The sequence below is a fragment of the Annulohypoxylon maeteangense genome, assembly GCF_022496945.1.
Source record: "Annulohypoxylon maeteangense strain CBS 123835 unplaced genomic scaffold GGS22scaffold_12, whole genome shotgun sequence".
Taxonomy (NCBI): Eukaryota; Fungi; Ascomycota; class Sordariomycetes; order Xylariales; family Hypoxylaceae; genus Annulohypoxylon; species Annulohypoxylon maeteangense.
The window spans coordinates 912,275-937,234 of record NW_025953259.1 but is presented as its reverse complement, the minus strand read 5'-3'; the positions used below and the strand labels follow the sequence as shown (position 1 = coordinate 937,234).

General features: G+C 48.6%; 5 protein-coding genes across 5 annotated transcripts; 3 read left to right on the top strand and 2 right to left on the bottom strand.

The window, feature by feature from the left end:
• GGS22DRAFT_180627 (multidrug transporter) lies at nucleotides 1–2,160 on the top strand (the record flags this gene model as incomplete). The annotated part of the gene is made up of 2 exons (XM_047963787.1): nucleotides 1–620; nucleotides 777–2,160. 2 exons carry the CDS (start codon nucleotides 1–3, stop codon nucleotides 2,158–2,160), a joined length of 2,004 nt encoding a protein of 667 aa, XP_047817416.1.
• A 993-nt stretch (nucleotides 2,161–3,153) lies between these two features.
• GGS22DRAFT_33339 (uncharacterized protein) lies at nucleotides 3,154–9,563 on the bottom strand. The gene is made up of 2 exons (XM_047966833.1): nucleotides 5,241–9,563; nucleotides 3,154–5,158 (listed from the first exon to the last, which is right to left on the bottom strand). The coding sequence occupies exons 1-2, from the start codon at nucleotides 8,944–8,946 to the stop codon at nucleotides 3,447–3,449; spliced, it is 5,418 nt and encodes a 1,805-aa protein (XP_047817415.1). The 5' UTR covers nucleotides 8,947–9,563; the 3' UTR covers nucleotides 3,154–3,446.
• Nucleotides 9,564–10,841: 1,278 nt separating this feature from the next.
• Nucleotides 10,842–15,531, top strand: GGS22DRAFT_167461 (uncharacterized protein). Its single transcript, XM_047961980.1, has 3 exons — nucleotides 10,842–11,650; nucleotides 11,708–12,409; nucleotides 12,476–15,531. Exons 1-3 carry the CDS (start codon nucleotides 11,469–11,471, stop codon nucleotides 14,946–14,948), a joined length of 3,357 nt encoding a protein of 1,118 aa, XP_047817414.1. The 5' UTR covers nucleotides 10,842–11,468; the 3' UTR covers nucleotides 14,949–15,531.
• Nucleotides 15,531–18,048, bottom strand: GGS22DRAFT_167459 (MFS general substrate transporter). The gene is made up of 3 exons (XM_047961979.1): nucleotides 17,389–18,048; nucleotides 17,039–17,335; nucleotides 15,531–16,860 (listed from the first exon to the last, which is right to left on the bottom strand). The coding sequence occupies exons 1-3, from the start codon at nucleotides 17,704–17,706 to the stop codon at nucleotides 15,940–15,942; spliced, it is 1,536 nt and encodes a 511-aa protein (XP_047817413.1). The 5' UTR covers nucleotides 17,707–18,048; the 3' UTR covers nucleotides 15,531–15,939.
• Nucleotides 18,049–20,089: 2,041 nt separating this feature from the next.
• GGS22DRAFT_195248 (uncharacterized protein) lies at nucleotides 20,090–22,111 on the top strand. The gene is made up of 4 exons (XM_047965642.1): nucleotides 20,090–20,377; nucleotides 20,446–20,550; nucleotides 20,637–21,013; nucleotides 21,088–22,111. Exons 1-4 carry the CDS (start codon nucleotides 20,195–20,197, stop codon nucleotides 21,572–21,574), a joined length of 1,152 nt encoding a protein of 383 aa, XP_047817412.1. The 5' UTR covers nucleotides 20,090–20,194; the 3' UTR covers nucleotides 21,575–22,111.
• Nucleotides 22,112–24,960: the final 2,849 nt, after the last annotated feature.

The following is a 24,960-nucleotide window of genomic DNA, read 5'->3' as shown; positions in this document are numbered from 1 at the left end:
ATGGACGGTGCGAAAAAAGAGTGGCCCTCCACGTTCGGGCCAAATGACGAGCGTCCGACCTACAGCTCCGAGGAGACCGTGGGTGACGTCAATGGCATCGCCGTCGCCGACCAGTCCATCGCCGCGAGGGTAGCCGAGAAGGAGAAGGTGAAGGCCGAGACAGGCAAGCGAGAACTCAAGGAAGAGGACTGCGAGAGCGAGCTCGGCTTTGCTTTTTCCACCTGGAAGAAATGGTGGATTCTCACCGTCATCTTCCTTGTCCAGACTTCGATGAACTTCAACACCTCGCTCTACTCCAACGGTCTCGAAGGAATTTCGGAGCACTTCAACGTCAGCGCTCAAGCTGCCCGTGTCGGTGCCGCTATCTTTCTCGTCGCTTACGCTTTCGGCTGTGAGCTGTGGGCTCCGTGGTCTGAAGAGTTCGGTCGCAAGCCAATTCTACAGGCTTCACTGTTTCTCGTCAATCTGTTTACCCTACCCGTCGTCTTAGCCCCCAACTTCGGCTGCCTACTAGCCGGTAGATTTCTCGGCGGTCTTTCTACCGCGGGGGGTAGTGTGACACTCGGAATGGTGGCCGATCTATTCGAGAGTGATAGACAGCAATATGCCGTGGCCTACATGTAAGTCAATTCCCTTTTCTACCAAATCTCCCTGGAGGGCAGTAGCTGTATCATGCTTCGTGTTGGTCCTATCCAATTTGTCTTCCGAAACGTCTGAGCTACTCAGGTAGCCAATTAAACTGGGAAACACTTGTACTGATTCTCTGTTCATCATAGTGTATTCTCCTCTGTTGGTGGATCTATCCTCGGCCCAATTGTTGGCGGTTTTGTCGAAATCTTGCCTCCCGCCCAGGCGTGGAGATGGTGTATCTGGATCCAGCTGATCTTTGGCGGAGCTGTGCAGATTCTGCACCTTCTAACCGTACCAGAGACGCGAACGACCATCATGTTGAACCAAATTGCCAAGAAACGCAGAAAGACAGGCGAAGACCCCAACATCTACGGACCTGACGAGATCGAATCATTCTGGAGCCGATTCACCCTCAAAGAGTTGATCTATACCTGGTTACGACCTTTCCGCATGTTCCTCACAGAACCGATCGTGCTCACCCTGTCGCTGCTTTCTGGTTTCTCAGACGCCCTCATCTTTATGCAGATCCAATCCTTCTCTCTTGTCTACAAGAGGTGGGACTTCAACGCCTGGCAAATTGGTCTCGCATTCGTGCCCATCGGTCTTGGTTATGTCCTCGGTTGGCTCCTCTTCCTACCTGCCTTCAAGAGAAACCAGCGCCGACGTGAAAAGCATCCCGAGGATGAGCACGCCCAATACGAATCACGTATGTCTCTGTTGCTTTGGCTAGCACCTTGCCTGCCGATCGGTCTTATCATCTTCGCATGGACGAGTAGTGGCCCGCCGCTCCATTGGATTGGCTCCATGTTCGGCACCTGCATTATCGGTATCGCAAATTATGCCATTTATATGGCCACCATCGATTACATGATTTGCGCCTATGGACCGTACTCCGCTTCCGCAACCGGCGGCAATGGCTGGGCTCGTGACTTCTTAGCCGGTGTCCTCACCATCCCTGCGACTCCTTTCTATACCAACATTGGCGCCGAGAAAGGCATGAACCTGCAATACGCCTCCACCATTCTCTTCTGCATCGCATTTGTCCTGGTTATTGCCGTGTACGTGATTTACTGGAAGGGTCCGGTCCTACGAAAACGCTCTCCCTTCGCTCAGAGTTTGGCCCAGGGTGCTGCTGAATTCGGCGGCCATCATCTTAGCCACGTCCACTCCCATCGCCCGTCGACGGCGGGTGACACTCGACCACCAACGGCGACTACTACTTCGCGACCCCCCACCGCGCCGAACGCCCCGACCATCGAGATTATGCAGAAACGTCCGGGAGATCGAATGTCGGCATCGCGACACAACTCATACTATTCTAGTCAGCAAGCCGCAAGCCGACGCCAGAGCAGACAAGCTAGCCGGAATGTTAGCAGGCGCAACAGCCTCGAGCATCATCGTAAGTCGGTCGAAAGCGACAGCGAAGAAGGCGTCTCGCATCATCATCTCCACCATCGACTCCAAAACCTAAACACTATCGCTTCCATGCCCACTAATCCCAACCCCAATCCCACCAACCCCCAGCCTTAGGAGGATGTCGGTCAGAGTCATTGGGGCGTGTCAGTAACTGACTTCATGGCGCCGGTGTGGGAAGAAGACGCCGCTGCTAGCACCTCTTCTACTGCTAGAAGACGGAAGGAATAAATCTGTATATAGTATATAACGCATTAAAGTAAAACAAACACATGGAGGCAGACTCGGGAGGTGCGCAGCAGCAGGGCAGGGGACTCTATAACGATGTGTCTCGACCGACAGAGATTATTCGGTCGAGTCGAGGTAGCTGACCATCTCTGTCTTTTTATTATTCCTCCCCACGGCCTCGGAAAGGGGTTTCCTCCCATCGCTTGCCGGAACTGAAACGTCGGAATGACAATCCATTGGGGAGGGGCGTTCTTCTTTTGAGGGTTTTTTTCTCACCCTGCCTACTAGGTAGCCGACCTAGATAGTTAACGTTTTTTTCCAACGAGGAATTTAAATCTTTCGTCACGAGACTTCTTGGGTGCGGTTTCAGCTCCGTTGCTATTCTGATTGGTAGAAAGGGAACGTAGAATGGGTATTATGTACTAGTTTCCATACCTACTACTACTACAACACCACTACTGCCGTTGCTACTACAACCTACATCGATGAATCGAAAAAGAAAACCAGAGAAAAGGGGAATAAAACCAACACCCCAATATTCGCAAGGCTTTGATTCCATGAAATTTACTTGCCGACCTGACGCGTGCATACGGGCGTAACGAGGGATGACCGCTGTTGCTACCCGCCAAGTCCTACATCCGCGCTGCAAAGCAACGTTGCCGGGTTCCTCCTTTCGACGTACGAAGCCTCTCTACTCCTATTATTCCCAATACTTCCTCTACTGTCGATACACATGTCGTTGATGTGGGAAACATGCCTACCTACCTACCCATCCATCTCGTTCCGCCTCCCTATCACATTCAATATCTGGGCTTCGGGTGCCAGTATTTGAGCTCGTTTCTCAGAATCGCGTGATGGTGTTATTTCCTTGGCTACAGAGGGAAGGGGGCCGGCTTATTTCTGAGAGGAATATCTGAACAGGAGTTTGATCCACCTGCTTACTTGGGTACTGTTGCTTAGGCTAAAAATCACAGCTTCCTGAGACAGAGGTTTGCGAGGCTCCATAAATTCTTCGGGTCGTCCAAGTATTTCCTAATTGCCGACGCCGCTGAGAAATAACGGCGAGAAAAAGGCTCATCTACTTTACACATTCACAAAAAAAAGGCAAGAGCTGTGACAATATACACTTGTGTCTATTAAACTCGATTTACTTTCGTACGTAAAGTTACGTCACTTTACACATGGGTAACGACACCCAACTTGTCCTTCCAACCCGACACCTTCGAAGCCGTGCCGCCAAAATTGTGGAGACGTTCCCCCATAAGGTACGCCTCGTCTCTGATGCGAACCTGCCAGCCCTCGAACACGCGGAGCATGTTCCGCGTCATGAGAAGTCCTATCCAGAAGACTGCCATGAACGGGTACGCGAGCCGGAACGTCAGGACCCGCATTTCGCGAGTCATCCCCTCTTCGATGTCTAGCACACGCTCGAGGACTATCCGGGCTGCTATCGGCGGCACGGCGATCATGAGTAGCGACGCTACGACCCCGGGAATAACGAATGCGCGCGTCAGGATGCCGATGTCCGGATCCAGCCATCCGCGGCGGAGGACGGCCCGCACGGCATAGGCAGGTCTACCGCCATATAGTGTCAGTGCTCGGGAGCCGAGTTTGAGGTAGAGGATGCCCAAAGTCCAAGCTTGTATGACCCGGATAGTGTGGCCTTCTCGCAAGCCGTCGAGTCGTCGTGTGGTATCTATTCCGGCGGGGTACATGTACGTATGTAGCGGCATGAGTAGGTAAAGCTCTACTAGGAGTGTAATGAGCAGGGGAAACACGACAAGTAGAACTACGTAAGTGTACAGAAGCCGACATGTGTATGATGTAAATTGGAGGGCACGTTGAATTGCGTGACGGTCCACCATGGAATCCGCCGCAGACGTAGTCCAAGCTCTCAGCTTACTGAGCATTGATTGTAGATGGAAGACGAAGTAGCCTAGAGAGCCGAGGATGTAGACGCCGATGCTGAACGCATATATATCGTTGGTCCGTATGTGGGAGGGGATAAGAACATTGAACATGCGGCGGCCAAAAACCAGCGGCACGATCGTGAAGCCGACACCCGTGACAGCCGCGAATATCCATATGAAGAGGATAAACAAAAAGATGCGTAGTCGAAACCAAGGTGGGATATAGACGAGCTGGTAATGAATGCCCGAGTACAGGTCCGAATCCGGCCGATCTAGCCTTCCATCTTGTCTGATGTCTTGTTCCGACACGTCAAGGAATACCGTCTGGCCTTTGGGAATCTTAACCTGGTCGGACGCTGGCGATCGCACGAAGCGGCCATCGGGGATGAGCTGCCGGGACTCGACAAGCTTCTTTTTCTTGGCATCTTGAAGAATCATCTCGTCCGCCGGGATCTTTGAGGAGGGCTTCGCTTTGCCTCCCTTGAACGTGTCTTGCCACGTCTTCGGAGCGACTTCATCCTCTTTGCTAACTTCGAGGAAGACTGTGCACCACCAAGGAAGATTTTGATAAGGCGAGTCTCGGGTTAGTGTTAACGTACCCTCTTCATCGACACGTCTCTCTCCGAAGAGGAACCATGTCAATCGCAGCCCCCTCGCGCACTTACGGAACCACCACGTATACATGGCGTGTAGGCCGTCGCTCGGCTTGAAAAATCTGACAGCGAGGGGCATCAAGAAGTTGTAGAAGAGAAGGTCGATAGGAAACTCTAGTACGGGCTCATTAGACGAGTAATGGATCGGAAGGACGTTGGGGAGCGCTAGGGACAAGCCCCAAACGACGCCCCCAAGACAGATGACGACGAGTGCTCCATAGACGAACGCCGAGAACAATATCTTTCGAAGTTGTGTAGTGACGTTTCGTTCGAGGACATCGCGCACTGGGTGGAACTCGGGATCGTCAGGATCCCGGATGAAATCTGATTTCTAGTTAGCAAAGCAATTTTGGTAAAATGCAAGTAAAATGAAGAAGGTTGGGGTTCAGGATTCGGAAATACTTACACAGCACACCTTTCCTCATAATCTTACGACACATGGAGACGAACAATGCAAAATGAAACATGTATCCCGTGCCGACGAACCAATGCACAAATATAGACGTAAGCGGGTAGTTGTAGGTGAACAGTAGCCTAGACTTGACGGTCGTCCCCTCGAAGAGAGGAAGTAGCGCAAAATCCAACAACAGGCCGCAATACAAAGGAAATATGAGCATTTCTATACTGATAATTAATATTACTTTCATAACGCCGCTGGCCTGATTTAATGCATCGATAATTGAGGCTTCCCATTCCTGGGCTGTTTGTCCCGAAGAAAATGGTGTTCCTCTGGCGAGGTAAAGCCCCGCAAGGATCGACAGAGAAACATATCCTAGGAGGATAGCCCAGGTTCTATCATTTGCGTCCCAATGAGCGAGCCCAGGGTTCGCAGAAAGGGGTGACTCGGGGAGATTGAGATTCAGCATCCATGATCCGGGTTGAACGGCGATGCCGGGGATGGATTTCAAGAATCCAAGAAGTTCCGGTCCAAAGACGGAGATCCATGATTGAACAACGGCCCATTTAGCTAAATAGTCGCCACCAAAAACGTAAAGAGTGAGATTTCCAAGAGACGAAAAAGCGTATCGGATATCACTTTTTACCATGAGAAGAGCTTCGTGGCTGAGGGCCGAAAAGTTGCGCATCTCACTAACGGAAATGAGTGGCATCTCAGACATAAAACTAGCCAGGATCCGGTCAAGGGCCCCGAGGGCAACACGCCTAGTATCGATTCTTAACGTATGCATTAGATGTTTCCCGTGCTCAATTTTGAATAATAACCTAAACGCCTCAAACAGACTAAACGTAAGAGTAGATGTGTAGCCAACGACTAGTAGAGCAGCATCTTGGACGAATTTAGACACGCTAAAGACTATTCGGAGCAAGCGAGCTGGATTCGCCATGATCCATACAGATACGCGGCCAACGTTGTAAGGTATGAAGATGCAGAGGAAGATGGAGATTGAGACGAGGAATGCGCAAAATATGGCGTTCTGGAACAAGCCTGCGATTGGCCCGCGCATGCCGATTAACTCCATAATGCCTTCGAAATCTTCAGCATCTTCGACAGCCTCCGGATCAAGGCCAGCAGCGACAGCAGCTTCAACAACATCGGGTGCCATCTCAGCCTCGTCTTCTTCCCTCCCGAGTACGGGGTCGTTATCGAAGAATTGGGCATTCTGATTATCGCCGAATATATCGACGGCGTCCTCGGGCTCAATGTCGTCGTGGGGGCCGACTTCGACGTCTCCCCACATGAAATCAGCTACCCGATCTACAATACCACCAGCTTGTCGCGCTACAACGACGGTGGGCTCCGCATCGTGAACTTGGTCGATCATATTGATGGGGTTTTCGATCGGGCCATCCTCGGCCGGACCGAGCAAATCATACTCAGCGGCTAATCTGTCTTCGGAATCCAGCTGCATACCCAAACTCATTTGCAAATGCGACTCAGTCTGGCTGGCGTGCTGCTCATCCCTATCGAACGCCCTTGGTTCCAACAACTGAATATCATCGATGTCTTCGTGGGAATCCACTGTGGCCGATGTAGAATTAAAAGCAGATATAGCCAGAGTTGGGCCTGGTAACATAGAAGTTCCTTCATGGAGAACGTCATGGGGGCTGGAGGGTAGGTCAGAGAAAGACCAGTTGTTATTCGCAAGAGGATTTATCCTCTTTGGAGATCGTGGTCCATCCGAAGCAGCTCGAGCTCTTGTTAAAGCTGGTACGTGGGAAGATGGCACGCCGCTAGCGGTATTATCGTTGTTATTGGGTGAATACGGATTAGCTTCGCCGAACTCACCTCCCCAAGACGTCCAAGAATCAGCCTCAGTCACAGAAGCTTGTGTGGCTTTATTTTTACCCTTATTATTAGAACCTTGGCTCGCCGCAGTTTCCCCGTCGTCAGTTTCGGCCCATGTCCAGCTTGACGTGTCGCTACCGGTCCTCTCTGGTCTGGGAGACCTAGATCTATCCGGAGAGCTGCTCGGGTGGCGTTCGCGTTGGGAGACTGCCGAACCCCTAACCCCGCTTCCGGAATCCGGACTGCTCTCATCGGAGGCTTTTCCGGCGGTAGCCATCGATTGTGTCACGCGAATCCAATATCGCATACGATCCTCTAATCCTTCATCTCGAATGATTTGGAGAATCTTTTCCTGGTCACCGCCGGCCTCTCGATATATTCGCAGATATTCCTTCACAGTACTTTGAGATGCATGATCATTATCTTCTACGTCGGTAGTTCCTTCGAATCGGTCTAGGGCGGACCGATCAACAAAAACATGTTGCGACGGACCAGCCTCGGGTTCTTCATCCCGCTCCGCAATTTCGGAGTCAAAAGTGAAAGTTCTAGTGATAATGCCGCGATCTTCCCGTCCAGTGTCAGCGTCGGGTCGTGTAGCTCGCCGTCGGAACCCCGCAATAGGTCTCGGACGGGGATTGTGTAGACCTATCATATCGCGAGCACGTTCTCCTTGGTTTGCACCTTCCTGCTCGTCATAGGCCATTATCAGGTCACCGCCAAGATGGATGGAATCATCATCAGAATCCAAATCGTCGTCGTCTTCAAGATCCACATTGCGTGCCATAGGATTGTTCATAGGGCCAACCGGAGGAGGAGGAGCTTCGTTTTCTCCTGCGGCAAAAGCAGCGCGCATGTTTATCTCCGGTTGCTGCTGCACCACATAGTCCCTAACCAAGATGATCAGGATGAAACATACAATAACAAGCAAGGTAATGATCTGGCCCTCGAGGACGGCGATGATGACCCGGTTGATAGCCGGATGTCGTGTGAAGTTCTTCAAGATAGAAATGTCACTCAATAAAGAGGACGGGTAACTAACAGGAGGCAAGGTTGCGACGTGATCGACAGCGGTGACATTAAGAAGCTCCTTGACACCCGAACTTGATTTTTCAATGACGGGAGTCAAGCCCAGTAACATCGCAAGCCACGATGAGGGGTTAGTAACCAATGGCTTTGATATGCTTTTCAGCAGTGTAGACACGGGAATCTGCTCAATTACGCCTCCAACGCTCGCGGCAGTAGTCGTAGCAGCGAATAAGGGAGAAGAGGCGCAGGTAGTTGTGTACGTGATAGAAAAGGAGGACAGGTCATCCCGACCTATAGAAGTGCCATTTCTACTGTCAATTACAGGCGGGCCGGGACCAAATCCTTCATCGCTAAGCCAGAACAAGAATGACCAGACGGAGCGCATGAGATAGGGAAGCCAGCCTAGCCATACACTAATGACCAAGATGGCCCTCAACCAGACGAGGATATTGCGGACTAGATATCGGGCCATGTGGGTGACGAAAATGTAGAAGGGCAACCGCTTCGGCATGTCTGGAGAGTATAGTTTAGTAAAGCGGAAAGGCGTCTTGCATAGCTCGCAATGTTTCTTTTGAGAGTGCGATAACCATTCCATCAAGCAATCTTGGTGAACATATTTAATGCTACCACTGCATTTACACGGGTAGAAGAGAGGCTCTTCCGGGGTACCCTCTCCTCTACATATTCGACAAGTGTCGGGATCGACGGAGGCGTCGTTGCCGAAAGGCTTGATCCCAGATGTAGAATGTTCGGACATCGTATCGGGTCTGGCCGAGGATTGCCGTCGTCGCTCGATGGTATTGGGGAATTCGGCGGCTAGATCGGGCAGCCAATCCGCCATGATGGGTGAATTACCGATCGGCTCTCGATTCAAGATAACGGTCGATGAATAACGGTTCTAATCAAATATCAAAAGCTTAAAAGTCTTGCCCAGAGGGCTTCCTCCTCAGGTTTAGACCATGGGATTTTCGTATTAACGGGTGCGGGGAACGAGCAGCCCGGTATAGAAGCGGATGTGATGCTCAAATATCTATGAGGCGGTGATAGTCGGAAGCATTAGGCTATGCAGGTTGTATTATGTTGGGCGATAGGTGTTGGGTGTTGTGTAGGTTCAAATGGAAGTGGAAGTGAAAGCTGAACGTATGACAGCCTCGACCTTGTCTCTTTGTTAAGTCGGTAAGGCAAAGGCGAAGGCGCAATCGGGTGGTTTTAGTAGGTTCCTTAGGTGTTAAGTCGGTTCCTTGGGTAGTAAGAAGATTGCAGTGTTACCCACGACGTGTAGAGGGATTGTTTGTTCGGTACCTGGTAGTGGTGGATGACGGATGACGATGGACCCTTCAATGTCCAAATACCAAATTGTTGGTATGCATATATCGTAGATGTACATTAATTGATTAGGTATCTAAGGGATAGAACCTTGAGCACTACCCACTTTCTCGAGTATGATGGTATTTCAGTGGCAGTGGCGATTATTCATCCAAAATTTAGTGACACTAGAGGGGTCTAGGTCGCTGCTGCCTCTCCAGTCACGGCCTTACGAACGATTACGAAAGCGGACTTCTCGGATAAGCACCGTGTGAATATCGGTTCATTCCTCATAGTTTTGTATATCTTTATACTGTATTTCTTTATCATAACATATCTCTATTGAATTCACTCTTGGCATCCAACAACCAATCGTCGCAACACTAATAAATCAGAGTTCTGTAGCAATTGGACAATGTGTGGCTTACCTAGCAGCTGCCTATTATTCAGTATCAACTGAAGACTTCCCTTCATGTTTATTCCTTTCCAAGATTACGAAGACAGGAACTTCTCGAATCTACGCGTCCTGAGATGATGAAGTGCCGACATTCCGAATATGAATATGAATATGAATGGGAAAAGGAACATTAAGAACAACAATCTAAAAGGTGTTAATGGGTTCTCAATGCCGCGTAGCCGCATACATATGCAGCTGGCAAGTTTATCAATTTCCCTGCGATCGGGTTCCATGTATCGTTCCAGTCAGTTGGGTGTGCCAGATTAATGATCTATCGGACTCATAGTTTCTTGATATATTATCTGTGAGTCTTCTCGTCGAAGCATAAGTATATAGATATATGGAAAATATAGTTCATCATTATAAGTGCTTGCGAAATGAATAATATCTAGTATTTTATGTAGGGGCAGATCATCTCTCACATCTCTCTTGGCCAGATATTTTAGTTGCAGAAGCTGTGTTCGGATGACGTCTTCAGAATACTTAGGTGTGACAAGATGTGGGAGAGGATGATGTGGAAAATAACTTGATTTTGTAAAATTTTGATGGATGTCGCAAAGATTCTTGTCTCTTAATTTAACCTCAGGTATGATCAAACTCTCTCTATTACTCTAAGATATATCTCCATATATGCACCTATTAATCGATCTCTAGATTTATATAGCACTAAATAATCCTATCATCAATTGTAAGTTCATAAAGATATCCACGTGCTTTAGATACATAGTAGTTCGTACATACATCAAACTAATCAAGGCAGGTGCGATCGACTTCAACTTGAACCCCTCATGTCTTGCCTACATAATGTGTACCTGGACTAACCACTCCCGCGACAGGTCACAGAAAGTATCATTCCTGTGCAGACTACCAATTTCGTCATACCTCCCACAACTCTCTCAAGGTTCATGCATGTACATTCGATATCTTGCATCCTTCACCTGCTCACCTTTCATCAAATCCAATAACACCATCACTTTACTTGTTCATCATCCCACCAGTTCTTCTGTAAGAGCAACCTTGAAGTTCAATATCTCTTTTATCAAGGGAATAGGTACAAAATCGGAGAATAGGTGCCTAACCGAGACGGATTAGACGATTAGACGACCCTCGCCCATTTTTTAAGCCTTTCAACCCCTGCGTCATCCCTGATCATCTCATTTTTTGTCACAGGGAGCCGAAACGCCAGCCTTAGCCCTAGAGCTCCTTCAACCCTCCAGCTGTCACAACTATCGTCAAAGCTTCCAACATTCTAACACATCCGTACCCGCTTTCTTCGACGTCTAAAACCACATTCTTATCATCTATCCTCTCTCGGACCCTCTCGACTTTCTCAACAACTACTTAATCAATTGCGAAACCCCTATATGAAGATATATTCGATTCCTAATATCGTGGACTCGATGTTGACTTTGACTTGGAAATAAAAGCTAATTCTTTCTTTTCGTCCCTTCTACCCCGGTCGGTTTCATTTTTTCATCGCGTCTTATTTACATCGCATCCGCAACACTATCATCTCAGTAGACAACGTGTCAACTATTTACCTATACCTTAATGTAAATAGTGTTTTTTTTACTTTGATCGAAAATCAAGGCAGTGTTACCATGACTGTCGCAAAGGACGACAAATCTAAGTCCAGTACGAACGGGTCGGCGAAAGGAAAGAAGGGCATCAACGGAAGCAATGGAGTTAATAATATAAACGGACATACATTAACTTCAAGGCGGAGAAGCCTCGAGCCAAAGAGGAAGAGCTTCTTTGCATGGAGCATCAGTATCATTGCGAGGTAAGGACTCTGATACACATATTAAGGAATTACAAACTGATTTATCTTCTTCTCCAGGTTATTATCTTGGTACTCTATCTATACACTCATCTTCCGATGTCCGTCTACCCTTGACGCATGCAACGATGCAACGCCCAGAATCTGCAAACCCTATTTTGGCATCAAATCAATCGTATCGCCGCATGTAACTCCGTATTATGATACTTACGCCGCCCCTTACGTCGACGTTGCGAAACCGTATTACAACACCGTCGACCGTATTCTTATCACTCCTACCCGCACATACGCTGTCAAATATGGTGGCCCGCGTGTGGATCAGGCTCGCGCTTTCAGCCAAGCTCAGTGGGAGAAGAATGTCGAACCAAAATTAAGCAAGTACCAAGGTTTGGCAAAGACTCGCTACGATGAGACGATCGCACCTCATGTTGAGGGTGTCTCGGCTGCTGTCTCTCCTTACTACGAAATTGCACGGATCAATGCTATGCAAACCTATCACGAACTTCTACTCCCGAGCTACCTCTTCGTCCAGCCGTACGCCGCTCAAGGGTATGACGTTGCGTATGCCTTCACCACCGATACCGTCATTCCATCGACGATATGGGGTTGGAGCAAAACATACGCCTTCCTTGATTCTACCGTCTGGCCTCACCTACGAGATGTCTACGTTATGAAGGTTGAGCCGCAGCTCGTTCGCATTGGCGAAAGGTTAGGCAGATACAAGGAGAAAAAGGCCAAGTCGGTTATCGAGGAAGCTAACTCGTAAGTCCCCATCACATAATACCTATATTCGCCCATTTTCTATATCCATTACTAATACTTTAACAGGTCGACCCACAAGTCTACTTTCGCGAAACCGACTGCCTCCACCACCTCGTCTACCGCTCCTGTTATACAAAGTACTGTCGAGTCTGAACCCGAACCATACGTAAACGAAGTAGAGTCTTCCGAAAGTCAACAAGAAATAGCTGAAATCAAGATCGATCAAACCAAGTCACGCACCCCAGAAGAGGTACGCGAACATGCCGCGAAGACCGTTGCCGAGGATCTTGAGCTGTGGGAAGGGAAATTCGCAAAAGCTGCAGAGGAAGGCGCTCTAGAAATTGATGGCCGCGTCGACGATATCGCGAACCGTATGATCGAGAGACAAGTTAATGGCATGGGTAAATCCCTGGTAAGACAACTCGACGAGACTGCCACTGCTGAGCTCGAGAATCTCAAGAAGTCTATCGTTTCTATTTTGACAAAGTATACCGACAATGCCGAGAAGAGGGACGAGGCTTTACTAGAAGCCGTCCGCGCAGCCGGTATCAAAATTAGGGACAATGCCCACACCGTTCGCACTTGGCGCCAAACTTATGAACAGGAGGCCGAAATTGCCGTTACCAAGGCCGCCGAAGAGCACTACAGTATCCTTGAAAAGACGAGCGATCTTGCTCTCCAGAGGATTGGCATGAAATGGGCATGGATGGAAGGTGTCACTTACCAAGACTGGAAGAAGTACCACGAGCTTAAGGATCGCTTCGAGCAGTGGACGGATGAGTTCAAACAATTAATTACTACTCACCCTGGTATTCTGGCAGCGCAAGCGGCTGGTGTCGAGATTGAGGATGAGGCGATGGGCATAGCGCAGGCCGCAGCCATGGAACTAGGACGATTAAAGCAGGTTGCTACGTGGAAGGCGGTAGCTGGCGACTTCAGTGACGATTTCGACAGCGAGACTACCGAGTTGGCGGCTATTGAGGTCGCCCGGAAGGCTGCCAACGCCGACCAGGTCGCTAGATCAGCGGATTCCTCTACAGTTGAGGAAGTCGAGAGCGACTCTGGGTCAGCGGCTCAGGAGAATGTATATCAGGACATCCCCGCTAATGCCGAGACAGTGATTGTGTCGCTTTCTCAGCCAAATGCGGAAGCTACCAGCGCCAGTGATTCAGCATCGACCGCAGCCTCATCTTTGGAGACTGAAGCGGTAGCTATAGATGATAAGATTGATATCGACAATTCGGCTGAACCATCGTCATCTAGCCCGGTAGACGTTCCAGAACAGGTTCAAGAAACCATCATCGAAGTACCAGATGAGCCAACTGCACCAGTCGAAGAAGCTGCCCCCACAACTACCATCAAATCTGCTCTCTTTGGTGCTGCAGCTCAGTCTGTACCCTCTCGGCAGCCTATCCTCGATGACGACATCGATTCGTCTGCGTCAAGCGTACTATCAGTGGCACAATCCGATATTCCGTCCAGCATCACCTCGGCTGCCCAATCTGCATACACAGCTGCGATCGCTGGGGCAGCCGATCATTATTCGCGCGCTATGTCGGTCGTCTCCGCCCAGATTCACGGACAACCGAAGCCCGTTCATGAGGAGATGTTCAGTTCGGTGTCGAATGCGTATTTTGGTGCTGTTGCCTCAGCCAACTCTCGGCTAAATGCCGCCGTAACGGCCGCATCTCAGGGTGTCTATGGTACTCCTACCACCAAGTGGATCCCGGGCGCGCCAACTGTGCCATCTGTAGACTGGGAAAGGGTTCAGTCTATAGCCCAACAAAATCTTGACGATTCGGTAAAGTGGGCGTCAGAACAGTATGTGGCTGCAAAGGTAGCAATCGGCGCTGCTGAACCTACACCCAGCACATATCTTGAGGGTGCGGAGAAGAAAGCCGGGAAACTCCTCGACCAGGCCAAGCACAACTATTATGCGGGTTTAGGCCTAGCACATGCTCGGTATTCGGAGTTTCTGTCTGCGGCATCGATAGCCGCAACCCCCACTCCAACCAACATCCAGGAGTCTGCCTCGTCCGTCGTATCAGTGGCTGGCGACGTTGTCGGTGAGAATTGGGACGCTCTTGTTAGCCGCGTGAGCTTACAAGTCTACGCCGCTCCTACGCCGACCCCGTGGTATGAGAATCTAAATGCCGTAGCTGGCGATCTTGCTTCCGCTGCCGGTGACTTTGCATCATCGGCTACAGATGCTGCATCAAGCCAGGTCTCCTCCGCGACAGAGTTAGTAGGAGATTATGCCTCTTCAGCTAGCGATGCTGCTGCATCTCAGTACTCTATTATTAGCTCATTAGTCTCCGAGCTCATAATCGGAAAAGAGCCGCCTTTTACCGAGTCAGTTTATTCACGTCTTGCTGGAGCATATTCCACCGGCATTGCTTCAGCATCAAGCATCGCTAGTGTCGCATCTGCGACGGCAGCTAGTGTGGTGAGCGAGGCGAGTGATTCGGTCAATTCTGCTGCCGATGCAGCCGCTGAAAAAGTTAAGGGCACAGCCCAGCACAAGAAGGACGAACTCTAGATGTTGACACCATCAACACAAACACCGATGACAATTGTCATTGTATGTAGACAGTAATGATAATCACTACGACGTACACAACGATGCGAGATTATCTTGGCAATTAAGCTGAGCAAATTTCGAATCGATCTCTTTCTCTTTCGCTCTTTTGGAACATGGCATATACCCGGAGCGTTAGGATGCGTGGGCATTTCTCTTCCTGTTTACATGGTCTTTTTCATTATCCTGATATGCTACTGTTTAAAGAATATGGCACCCTTCCATCGATCATTTGTAGACGTGTAGGGGAAGAGGACCAGGTCAGCAGGCGGATATATCTGGTAAATACCTGGGTAATTTTTGCGACATCAGTTTACGAAAGACCCTCATATGAGTAAGGATGACGATTGGAATGGTTTGTGTAAGGAGGACGACACCTGTGGGGAAGTCTTCTAGGTATGAGAAAAGGTTCCAGTGGTCTGTCGGGGACTTGGGGTTTTTTGGAGGACGGATCTATTTTGAGATGTATCAATAGGTGTATGACGGTAACTAGGAAAAACTAAGTGTATCCACGGGGTTATTCAAGTCAGTTATCCATTTAAAACGCATTTGTTGTTCAAATTCCCATATAATCGCCGGTTGTAAAATCTGTTGTCTCGACAGATCGAAATACCCCTGTATGTCCCTGTCACTACTGTTACTTCTGGAGGCAACAATTAACAACCATGTAGTTCGCATAGTACAAGTACACGGAGTCACTTGCTTGTGTCAAGATAAGTTCCACCTTGAATTATTATCAGCAGTCATTAATCATTACATTTATGCATGGGCGAGAGCCTTTGTCTCTATGATGGACATTCCCCTTTCATATGCACACCCTCCATTATGTGTAGTCACACTCATGCCGCCAACACGAGATTATTCCTCCGTTCCAACTCAAGGCATATGTACGTCCAAGGTATCCAGCGAGAGTCGAAAGGGGGAATGAAAATATTCCAACCAGTTCACGGATTTATAACGTAAACCGGAACGAAGGATGATAGTCGCCCATATTATCAACCTCTTCCTTCGGACGATTCAGCCGAGCGTCTCTCTTACCAGCATCGCGCATCCTATTCTCGATGAGCATGCCCGTAAAGAGCAGCAATGCCGCGATACCGCCAACCCACATCAGTGCTAGGGATGTACCGTAGCCAGTGGGGTAATGCGGGGCTTCATCTTGGCGATAAACGAGAGCCGCCACGATGCCTGTGATATTTCCGAAGGCAACCTGAGCGGCAGACGCAAAGGACCGCTTCCAGTTACCCGAAACGTTGTTTGAAAGCCACGCGAGCGCAATAGGCGGGCAGATGAAGCCGCCCAGCGACACCAAGAAAACGGCGGCGTATTTGGCATCGCTGGAAAGGTGTGCCTGGCCCAGCAACATGCCGTAACCGATCGTCGCGATACAGCAGCCTAGAATGATAAAGCTGAAGCGGTGCTTATAATGATCCGAGAGGTACGCTACTGACACCATGCCTACGGCCGACACAGCGTACACGGGAATGGTATGTACCTGTGCGGCCCGCGCCGTCCAGCCAAACTCGCTTAGGATCGTCGGCATGAAGAAGGTCGTCGCGTATCCCGTGATTCCGACGCCCATGTACGTGAGCGCGCCGAGCCAGACCTTCCAGTCAGTTAAGATGCGCCGGTATGCGTACGCGTTAAGCATGTCCATGCGTGCTACAGCACCTGCGCCGTCGTCGGCAAGCCGCAGCTCCAGCTGCTTTTTCTCTTCAGGGGTCAGGAACCGGCATTGTTCTGGCCAGTCGACAATTAGGAAGAAGGCTATCATGGCAATGGCCGCGGTAACGGCGCCTTCCACGATAAAGATCCACCGCCAACCGGCAATGCCGTGGCGTCCGTCGAGGGAGGCGATGGCGTAGGCGAGGAGCTATAGTGGTGGTTAGTCCGGCGTTATTGATCGGCACCTTGAGGGCTTTTACCCCTCACATAAGGAACTTGAGACAAAAGAGAGGGAAGGGAGATGCGAGACATGAGAGAAAAGGCCGATGTGCATTGACGGGTAGATGCATAAGATTGGGGTTGGAATGGATTGAAATGGTACTTACGCCTCCAAAGGCGCCGCCGATCACGGTGGAGCAGAAGAAGAAGCTCATGCGTGTCTGGAACTCGTGGCGCTTGTAATATGTGGATGTCAAGTAGATGATGGCGGGTAGGATGCCAGCCTCGAAAGTGCCGAGGAAGAATCGCAGGACGACTAAACCTTGGTACGTCGTCACGAAGCCCATGCACATGTTGATGATAGCCCAGCATAGCATGAGGGATGAAAGGTAGTATTCTGGCTTGGTCTTGCGGAAGATCATGTTGCTCGGGATCTCGAAGATGATGTATGGGACGAAATAGACCTGTGAGATGTAAGACCGAATTTCATAATCTAGGCAGAATCGGAACGACTTACAAAAAGGGCGATGTTGAATCTGTTTCCATACAGATCCAACTCTTGGGTCATGCCCTGAATGCGGGCATTGCTAATATTAATCCGGTCGAGGAAAGACATCATGTAGATGATGAATAGGATAGGCCAGACGTGCAGGTCAATCTTGCGGAGGAGGCGCCGTTCCGCATGAGCGTCGATCATACCCGGAGGAGAGTCGGGTAACCCGGTCACGGCCACGGTGCTTGGCGTGTATGTTTCCTTCCCTTTAGCCATGTTTGGGGAGGCGGGCTTACCCTTGGCCTCATGGGTTAGTCGTTCATCCGACGCGTTCGACGACATATCCAAATAATTAATTCAGAAAGTACAAGTCGACAAGAATGAGGATTGAGAGACTCGAAGATGGGAGACCATAGTCGGACTTGGTTTGGGCTCGCACAACAGGATACAAAAACGAAAGACAGGGGTGACACTGATTAAGATCGGAAGGGAGGCTTCTAGATGGCGGGGTTTTGAGTACGTCTGAAGTTGAGACGAAGATCCTTGGTCGAAGAGAATTAGGAGAATTATAAATTAAAAACGGTTTATTAAAAACTTCCAGGTTGTGAATTCGAAGTGAACCTTAAAGTGTTTGAGCAGTTGGAAGTCTCGATGTGTACCGCGCAGCTGCCGCGTACCTGGAAATGGTAGGGAAAGTGTGAACATCTTATCCTAAAATAGCGAGGTCGGTGGCCAGTGCTTTCCTTTTTGAATGCTACCTTAGCAGCTTAGGTACACTATTGCCAATATCTAGGGGTATTCAGCATTCAGCTCCAGGGCTGTACTTTACATCTTACATATCCATTAACTATGTAGAAATAGTAAACATGTAGCCCTTCGATTCTTTTTTTCTCCTTCAAAATTCTACCTAGTTTTATCGCGAGACATTTCTTCTCCGTCTCATGGTGGATAAATAATTCAAGACATCTCCAGCCCACAAGAACGGCGATGTCCTAGCGATGAACCACCACCTCCAAGAACGTACCGTAATACATAACGCCACAACCAGTATCCAAAGTGCATATCGATATAGATTCTTATTTGCCAATAGGTACCTAGAAAGTTTCTCGCATATGTTTGCATGGCTAGTATGCAGGTAGGCGGAAATCGAAGAGAATGGTCAAACTTCTTTTGCCCAAGACCTCAGGGGGGCACTGCAAATAAACAACGAGCCTCTACATAGTACGCCTCTACGAGTGGGACGTCGATGGGATCATTCATGTACCTCGACATGTAGGGTGACACACATGCATGTGATACGGGAGCATACATGCATGTACAGCGTCCAAAAGCGAGATGTACACAATGGACAGTACGAACACAACGCACGTATACATTGGTATACACATCCCGTGGTACTGGCGTGATTAAATTCATAAATGTTCATTGGTGGTGGCTAGCTCTATGTAAAAGCAACCGATGCGAAGATACTTCTATGACAGTATCGACGCTAAAGAGGTTGAAATATTTATAAGGGATCCTCCTACAGGAATCATCCCCTTAGTCATCTGTTGTAACAACTTTGCGATACGCGTGAGCAGTTAAAACTAATATTATAACAAAAGTCCCTATCAAAGAACCATTTCTACATAGAAAAAGCATCAGAGAGAATCAGTCGTCACCTAGTATGTCCCACTTATCCGAGGAGGCGTATGCGCCCACGGGATTATGTTGCCAATAGTCGTTTGTGGCAACTCGCCACATAATTTGGGCGATGATAATAGTGGCTGGAAATTTCTGTGAACTATTTTCAACTGGAATGATCTCTAGTCGATACTATGAACCTCATATTCTACACAATATTCTTTGTACCCCAGATATGACAATAATATTGAAGTACATGTATTATCTAATAGCTAACCATTTGGACCAATGAAGCCCCTTTTCAATTTTATGGTCCTTAAGCTACTCGCAAAGGCGATTGAAAACATCCGGACGTAACACAAATAAGATGGCTACCGATGGCCATGTCTCACATATGAGATGAAGGTTACCAGCTTGGAGGACTTGCATTAAGGGAAGAAGGTGAGTAAACACGTCTCTCATAGACCAAGTTCAGCTCTTCAAATTGTCTCTCTGATTGAAAAGGTTAGCCTTCCAGACTATTCCCTATGATCATAAGGGCGATATACTAGTAGTATATACCATACTGATACACGTACATACTATACATAAAATACGCAGGTGGTTCATTCGTCACGAAGATCTTCGTTGTGGCTGGTTTCCCCTTTAAGCTCTTTCCCGGCCGTCCCTTGGTGTACGGTGTACTGACGGTTGATAATCACAATCTTTGTGATTCGTACGTCCACCTTCTCTCGTAATGAAACATACGTTATAATTAAGAAGCAAGTCTCCCATGGAAGGGATTATAGAGTATGAAACAACTGGGAACTTTAACCATCGTCTACCCACATACATATACCCACTTGTTCTTACCATCCTGTCGCTTTGGAATAAGCTTCATCTAAGTGTCACGCTAAATGCGGCCGAATGACGCTTCCCATTACAATTAATGCCATGTTAACTCTCCAAGTCTGTTAGAAAACCAAATATACTAGGCAGGAGCTACCGTCCATCGATATCAAGCACCCTTACCGAAGGAATATTTTCTTATGTGACGACTACAAAAACTCACTCTTACACTTTCACCTTCTCACACTTGTTGGAACATAGTCCGCGAGCTAAGATTTACTATGCCATCTTACGTCTAAAAAGCTAATCTAAGGAGGCCCAAATATTACCTGCATACCCGACGATAGTAACCAATAGTCAACTCACTTATTTTGCCAATATGGCCGGAACCGTCATGTCAACCAGCGACCCTAGATACTATGAGACCAATTCCGAGATGATATACGTGCCTGTGGGCGTCTTTCTTGCCATCTGCCCTGTTATCGTCGGTACAAGAATCTGGTCACGGATGAGCAATGGGGGAAGGCTTGGCGCTGATGATTATACCATCCTAGTATCACTCGTAAGTTGAGACTCTACTATGCACCCGGGCGCATACAAAATCAGAGATGCTAATAGCACAAATATTAGGGATGTGCGCTGGCTTCAGGTGGAATAATGCTCGCCGCTTGTCACTACGGTTACGGTAGACATCTCGCCAGCTTGACACCCAAGTACAAATATCAAGCTTTCAAGGTACGCTTTGAATCATTGATATCAGATGCTAGATCTAGCACACAACTTTGCATGTCTCTCGCTAACCTCATATCGTTTGAGGACAGTACTTCTACTTATGTCAGGTCACCTATAAGGCCTGCTTAAACCTGACAAAAGCCTCTATTCTGCTGCTGTACCTAAGAATCTTTGGGAATACTAAGTGGCTCCGGTTGGCGTGTCGATTTGTGCTCACATGCGTCATCATGTATTGCATCGCGTCAGTCACTGCTACGATATTTCAATGTACTCCGGTTACCAAGGCGTTCGACAAATCCCTCGAGGGTACCTGCATTGATAATGGGCATTTCTGGTATTCGAACGCCGGCTTCTCCATTACAACCGATGTCATTATCCTCACCCTTCCGATGCCCCTCGTATACGCCCTGCAGATTCCTAACGTCCAGAAGGCCGCGCTAATCATGGTTTTCGCTCTGGGTGTCTTGTAAGAAGCCCTACTATCCTTTAGCCACAAGGCATATACCAATATATGTCATATTGCTAAACTATGGCGAATAGCGTCGTTATCACTTCTTGTTTAAGAGTCACCACCATTGATATCCAAGCGACGACTTCAGATCCGACATACGACATTGCATCGACTATGTGGACTGTTATCGAGATGAACGTAGCTATCGTGTGCGCGTGTCTTCCGCAGATACGCCCATTGATTGTCAGATGGTTCCCCAAGCTGATGCCCGCCTTTTACAACTCCGACGAACGTTCTGACAAGCACACCCCTTGCAGTAGCAGTAGCTCCTCGAAGCCATATCCATGTAACGGCAATAGAAGCTACACCAAGCCCGGGGAGATCAGATGGACGCATATGAACGGCGGCAAAGCCGGCCAAGATGGCACAAACCTGCCGAACCTTCGCAAGGATGATCTTGAACCGGAGTGCACGTTACAGGACGAGAAGGGGCTACATATTCACAGAACGGTACAATATACCGTGGAGTACTCGCCCGATGGTAAAGCAATTCAACATGCCGGAGCGAGTGTATAAGCAAAACTGAGAATAGGAATATATGGCAGCCGTGACAACAGTGATGAAAAGGACTCCATGTGGCGTCATTTGAACCTCACGAACGAGTCAAATCTCAGCTTAACACATCCCTAGGAGAGTCGAAATATTCCGATAGTTAAACACATTCCATCCGGATTCTCATCTTTGTTGATGTTTAATAACGTATACCCAGAGAAGCTAGGCTGGAATTTATTTAGGTGGCATATGAAGTAGCGGCTAATCGGCATTGTATTGCTAGAACAGGGGCTCACGTCTCAACCACTCGTCTGAAAACGCAATATTTAGCAGCACCTGTCTAAATAGAGTACAGGTATGCTATTCTTAATTGCAGTTTATTCGAGTAGCTGTAACGAATAGGACTTTCTGCCTTTAGGTATCCGAACAGATTCAGTTGAATTTTGCGAGCTGGCTGATGAGATTAGAAACCAATCGACACACCTGATGACGTTAGTAAGTTATATTCGATACCACAGTATCATCAAGGGTTCAAATATCTCAAGATGAAACAGCCCTACAGCTCGTGTCACTATGCCTAGAAAAAAGAAAATACGCGCGATAGCCAACCATGTACCTGAGATGGGGGTATTTCCGCGGCTCTTCGGTAGGTCTTTAGACGCCTCCACCAAAGTTCATGCTGCTTCGGATTCTTCGCAAGGAATCGGATTGGTCTGGAGAAGAGGTAGGACGCGTACAACGGCCATATGTCGGCTATAATACCAGGTGTCACACGAACACGATGCGCATCCCACAAGAAGACGGCCGATCCATAGCGATTAATTGTGACGACCTGTGTAGCATAACACAGTGATCTGGGTGAAATACAACCGCCCCATACCTATCCCTTGGCCTAGCATTTAGCGAAGCTGATCTGCAAACCGGCGCGGTACTTGTATGTGATCGGCATCATCTCAAGATGCACGAGCCATCTTGATGGCGCTATATCGTAAAGCCTAACGGGTTTACTAATTCTGGTGGAGGCGTTCTTAATCGTCAGTCTAAGGGATATTCCCCGATGTATCGGCGTTCAGTTCAAGATGTTATAGACAGGTCTTAAAATCAGCTGATGGAATTCCCGGTCAGCGCTCGCGAATTCGAAATTCGTCAGCGAGGTTCGCTGTCGCTGACTCGAGTCGAGCGGCACCTGACATCCATAGACGATAATAACTCCTACTTCACATCATAGTGACCATACCTTCCTACTAACATCTTGTCGGAGGCCTACGGGTAAGGCTCTGACATCAACCAACTACGGCCCTCAAGATGGAGATTGACGATTATTAAAAAGGTCGGTAAATATGGTATACTAAAAGAAGGAAAATAAATATAACGAAAGTAAATCCATGGATGTAAGAAGAGAGGACACTAAACTAAAAGTTACTCGGCGTGAGTGACTAATACGGTAAACCCTAAGATCGGCTCGCTAAAATGGGTAAAGGGGCATGCTGTCATGCAGGTCGGTCGATATTTCAACCAATAAAACGCATTAATTGGGAGGTCAAGAAAGAACCTATCTCGGAGACCAGCCAATGACGGGGCAAAGATGGCCATCTAGATAGTTTAGCTAATAAGAACGAGATTGAGGCTGAGATTGGGGCTGGGGCTAACTCATAATACGAAGAACCACATAGACGGGCTAGAGAATTGACGGTTAGCGCCATCGATTGGCTCGCGACAACTCGAGGTTGAGATGATGATCTAAGCGCGAGGCCTCACAAGCCCGGTTTACAAGCCCGGTTCACATTCACACAACAACTTCCATGCCACAAGGGTGTCCCTTAAACCAACCCAACGTAGCTGGTTCAGTCCCCTTTTAGTTTAGCCCGAAAACAACTTACCAGGTAAACGGTCGAACAACTGTCAGGTCTAGACCAACTAAGCCAACTAGACCAACATCCAAAAAATAGGGACCTCGTGAGAGCTCGTGACGTCAACCTTCGCTAACCCTTCGTAGCGTAGTCGATGTCGTAGTCGAGGTAGTAGTCGAAACTGACGACGGCCGACGTGGAGGGTCCCCCCCCCAGAAACGAGAATCCCATGTACATGTATAAGGTTCTTAGAAGACGATATTTACGCAGCATTTCAGGTCTACCAGGGTCTACCGGGGTCTAAATCACCCATGTAAGCTTTACGGAGAATATTGTGCTAATCTAGGAACACGATTCCGAATGGTTCACGGGTTTCCCCCAACTCGAGGATCGCCAAACCGTCAACGTTCACGCATACCCGCCTAACCTGGTCGCAGATCCCTTGCCCGTTGCCCATAAGTCATAACTCACAACCGAACAGATCCCCGCCAAGAAGAACGAGTCGTCGAAAAGAGGTTAACCCAAATTTAGACACGAGATGGTTAAGAGTCTGAGAGTCCTAGTCTTAGTCCTTGTCCTTCAACCACGCCGACTCTGCCGCTAAAGTGTCCCTTTCGGCAGTGTTGGCTTCAAATTTGAAACCCCATCGTCGTCGTCAATGAACCAGCCGCCTACCGGTACGGTCGACGCTACCCGGTTGGGGCCGTGCCGTTTATGATGAAATAACCAGAAGCGTGGGGTGGTTCCAATGAAGTAAAGCCGAATGGATCATCATGGATTCTTTACCCAGGAAACGACCCAGGAAAAGAGCCGTGCGTACCTATCCACTTCTACATAACCTCGTGTTGAGATCTCTCATTCGTCCTTACGTGGTATGAAGCGTTCACGTTAGGACAGGGTCAAGCGACGGATAGTCGAACGAATATCCTACATGCAGGGCAGGGCTATCACTCGAGGTCCCGTAAACTAGCTACGACTACAGGAATCATCGTCGTCGCCACAAGTCGAGTCCAAGTTTTCGACGAAGAATATACAGCAAGTATACGCGCGCATCTTTAGATAGACGAGAAAAACAATCAATGACGACTTAGATTCATTACCAGGTTGTCGGGTCAGCCCTACGACTTGCATGACATGCATGTGAGCTTCCCGATCTTTATCAGCCTCATTTATGAAACAACCATGTCAGATGGCCGCGATTCTTCGAATGTGTGTCAGCTTACAGCATACATAGAAGGTCAACAGGCGACTCAGAAATCGGAAACGAGGTCGACTATACCCAAACCATACCCCCAGGTAACGTGTCAGTGGTGTGGTCGAAGATCGGGGAGATCTAAGTAACCCTTAGCAACACTTTTCCTGGAGAGCGCAGGGTCTTTTTTCGGAATAGCCTATAATATACATGTTGGTCCCCTTTAGGTACCCTTTTCTCGGATAGTCCCTCTCGTGAATTTATCAACTACGATCCCGTCCATAGCGGAGGATTGCTTCTATTCGTCGCACACGAGATTTGATACATGCGGGTCAGCAAAGGTTCCGGATATATCGTGGTGCGATTTA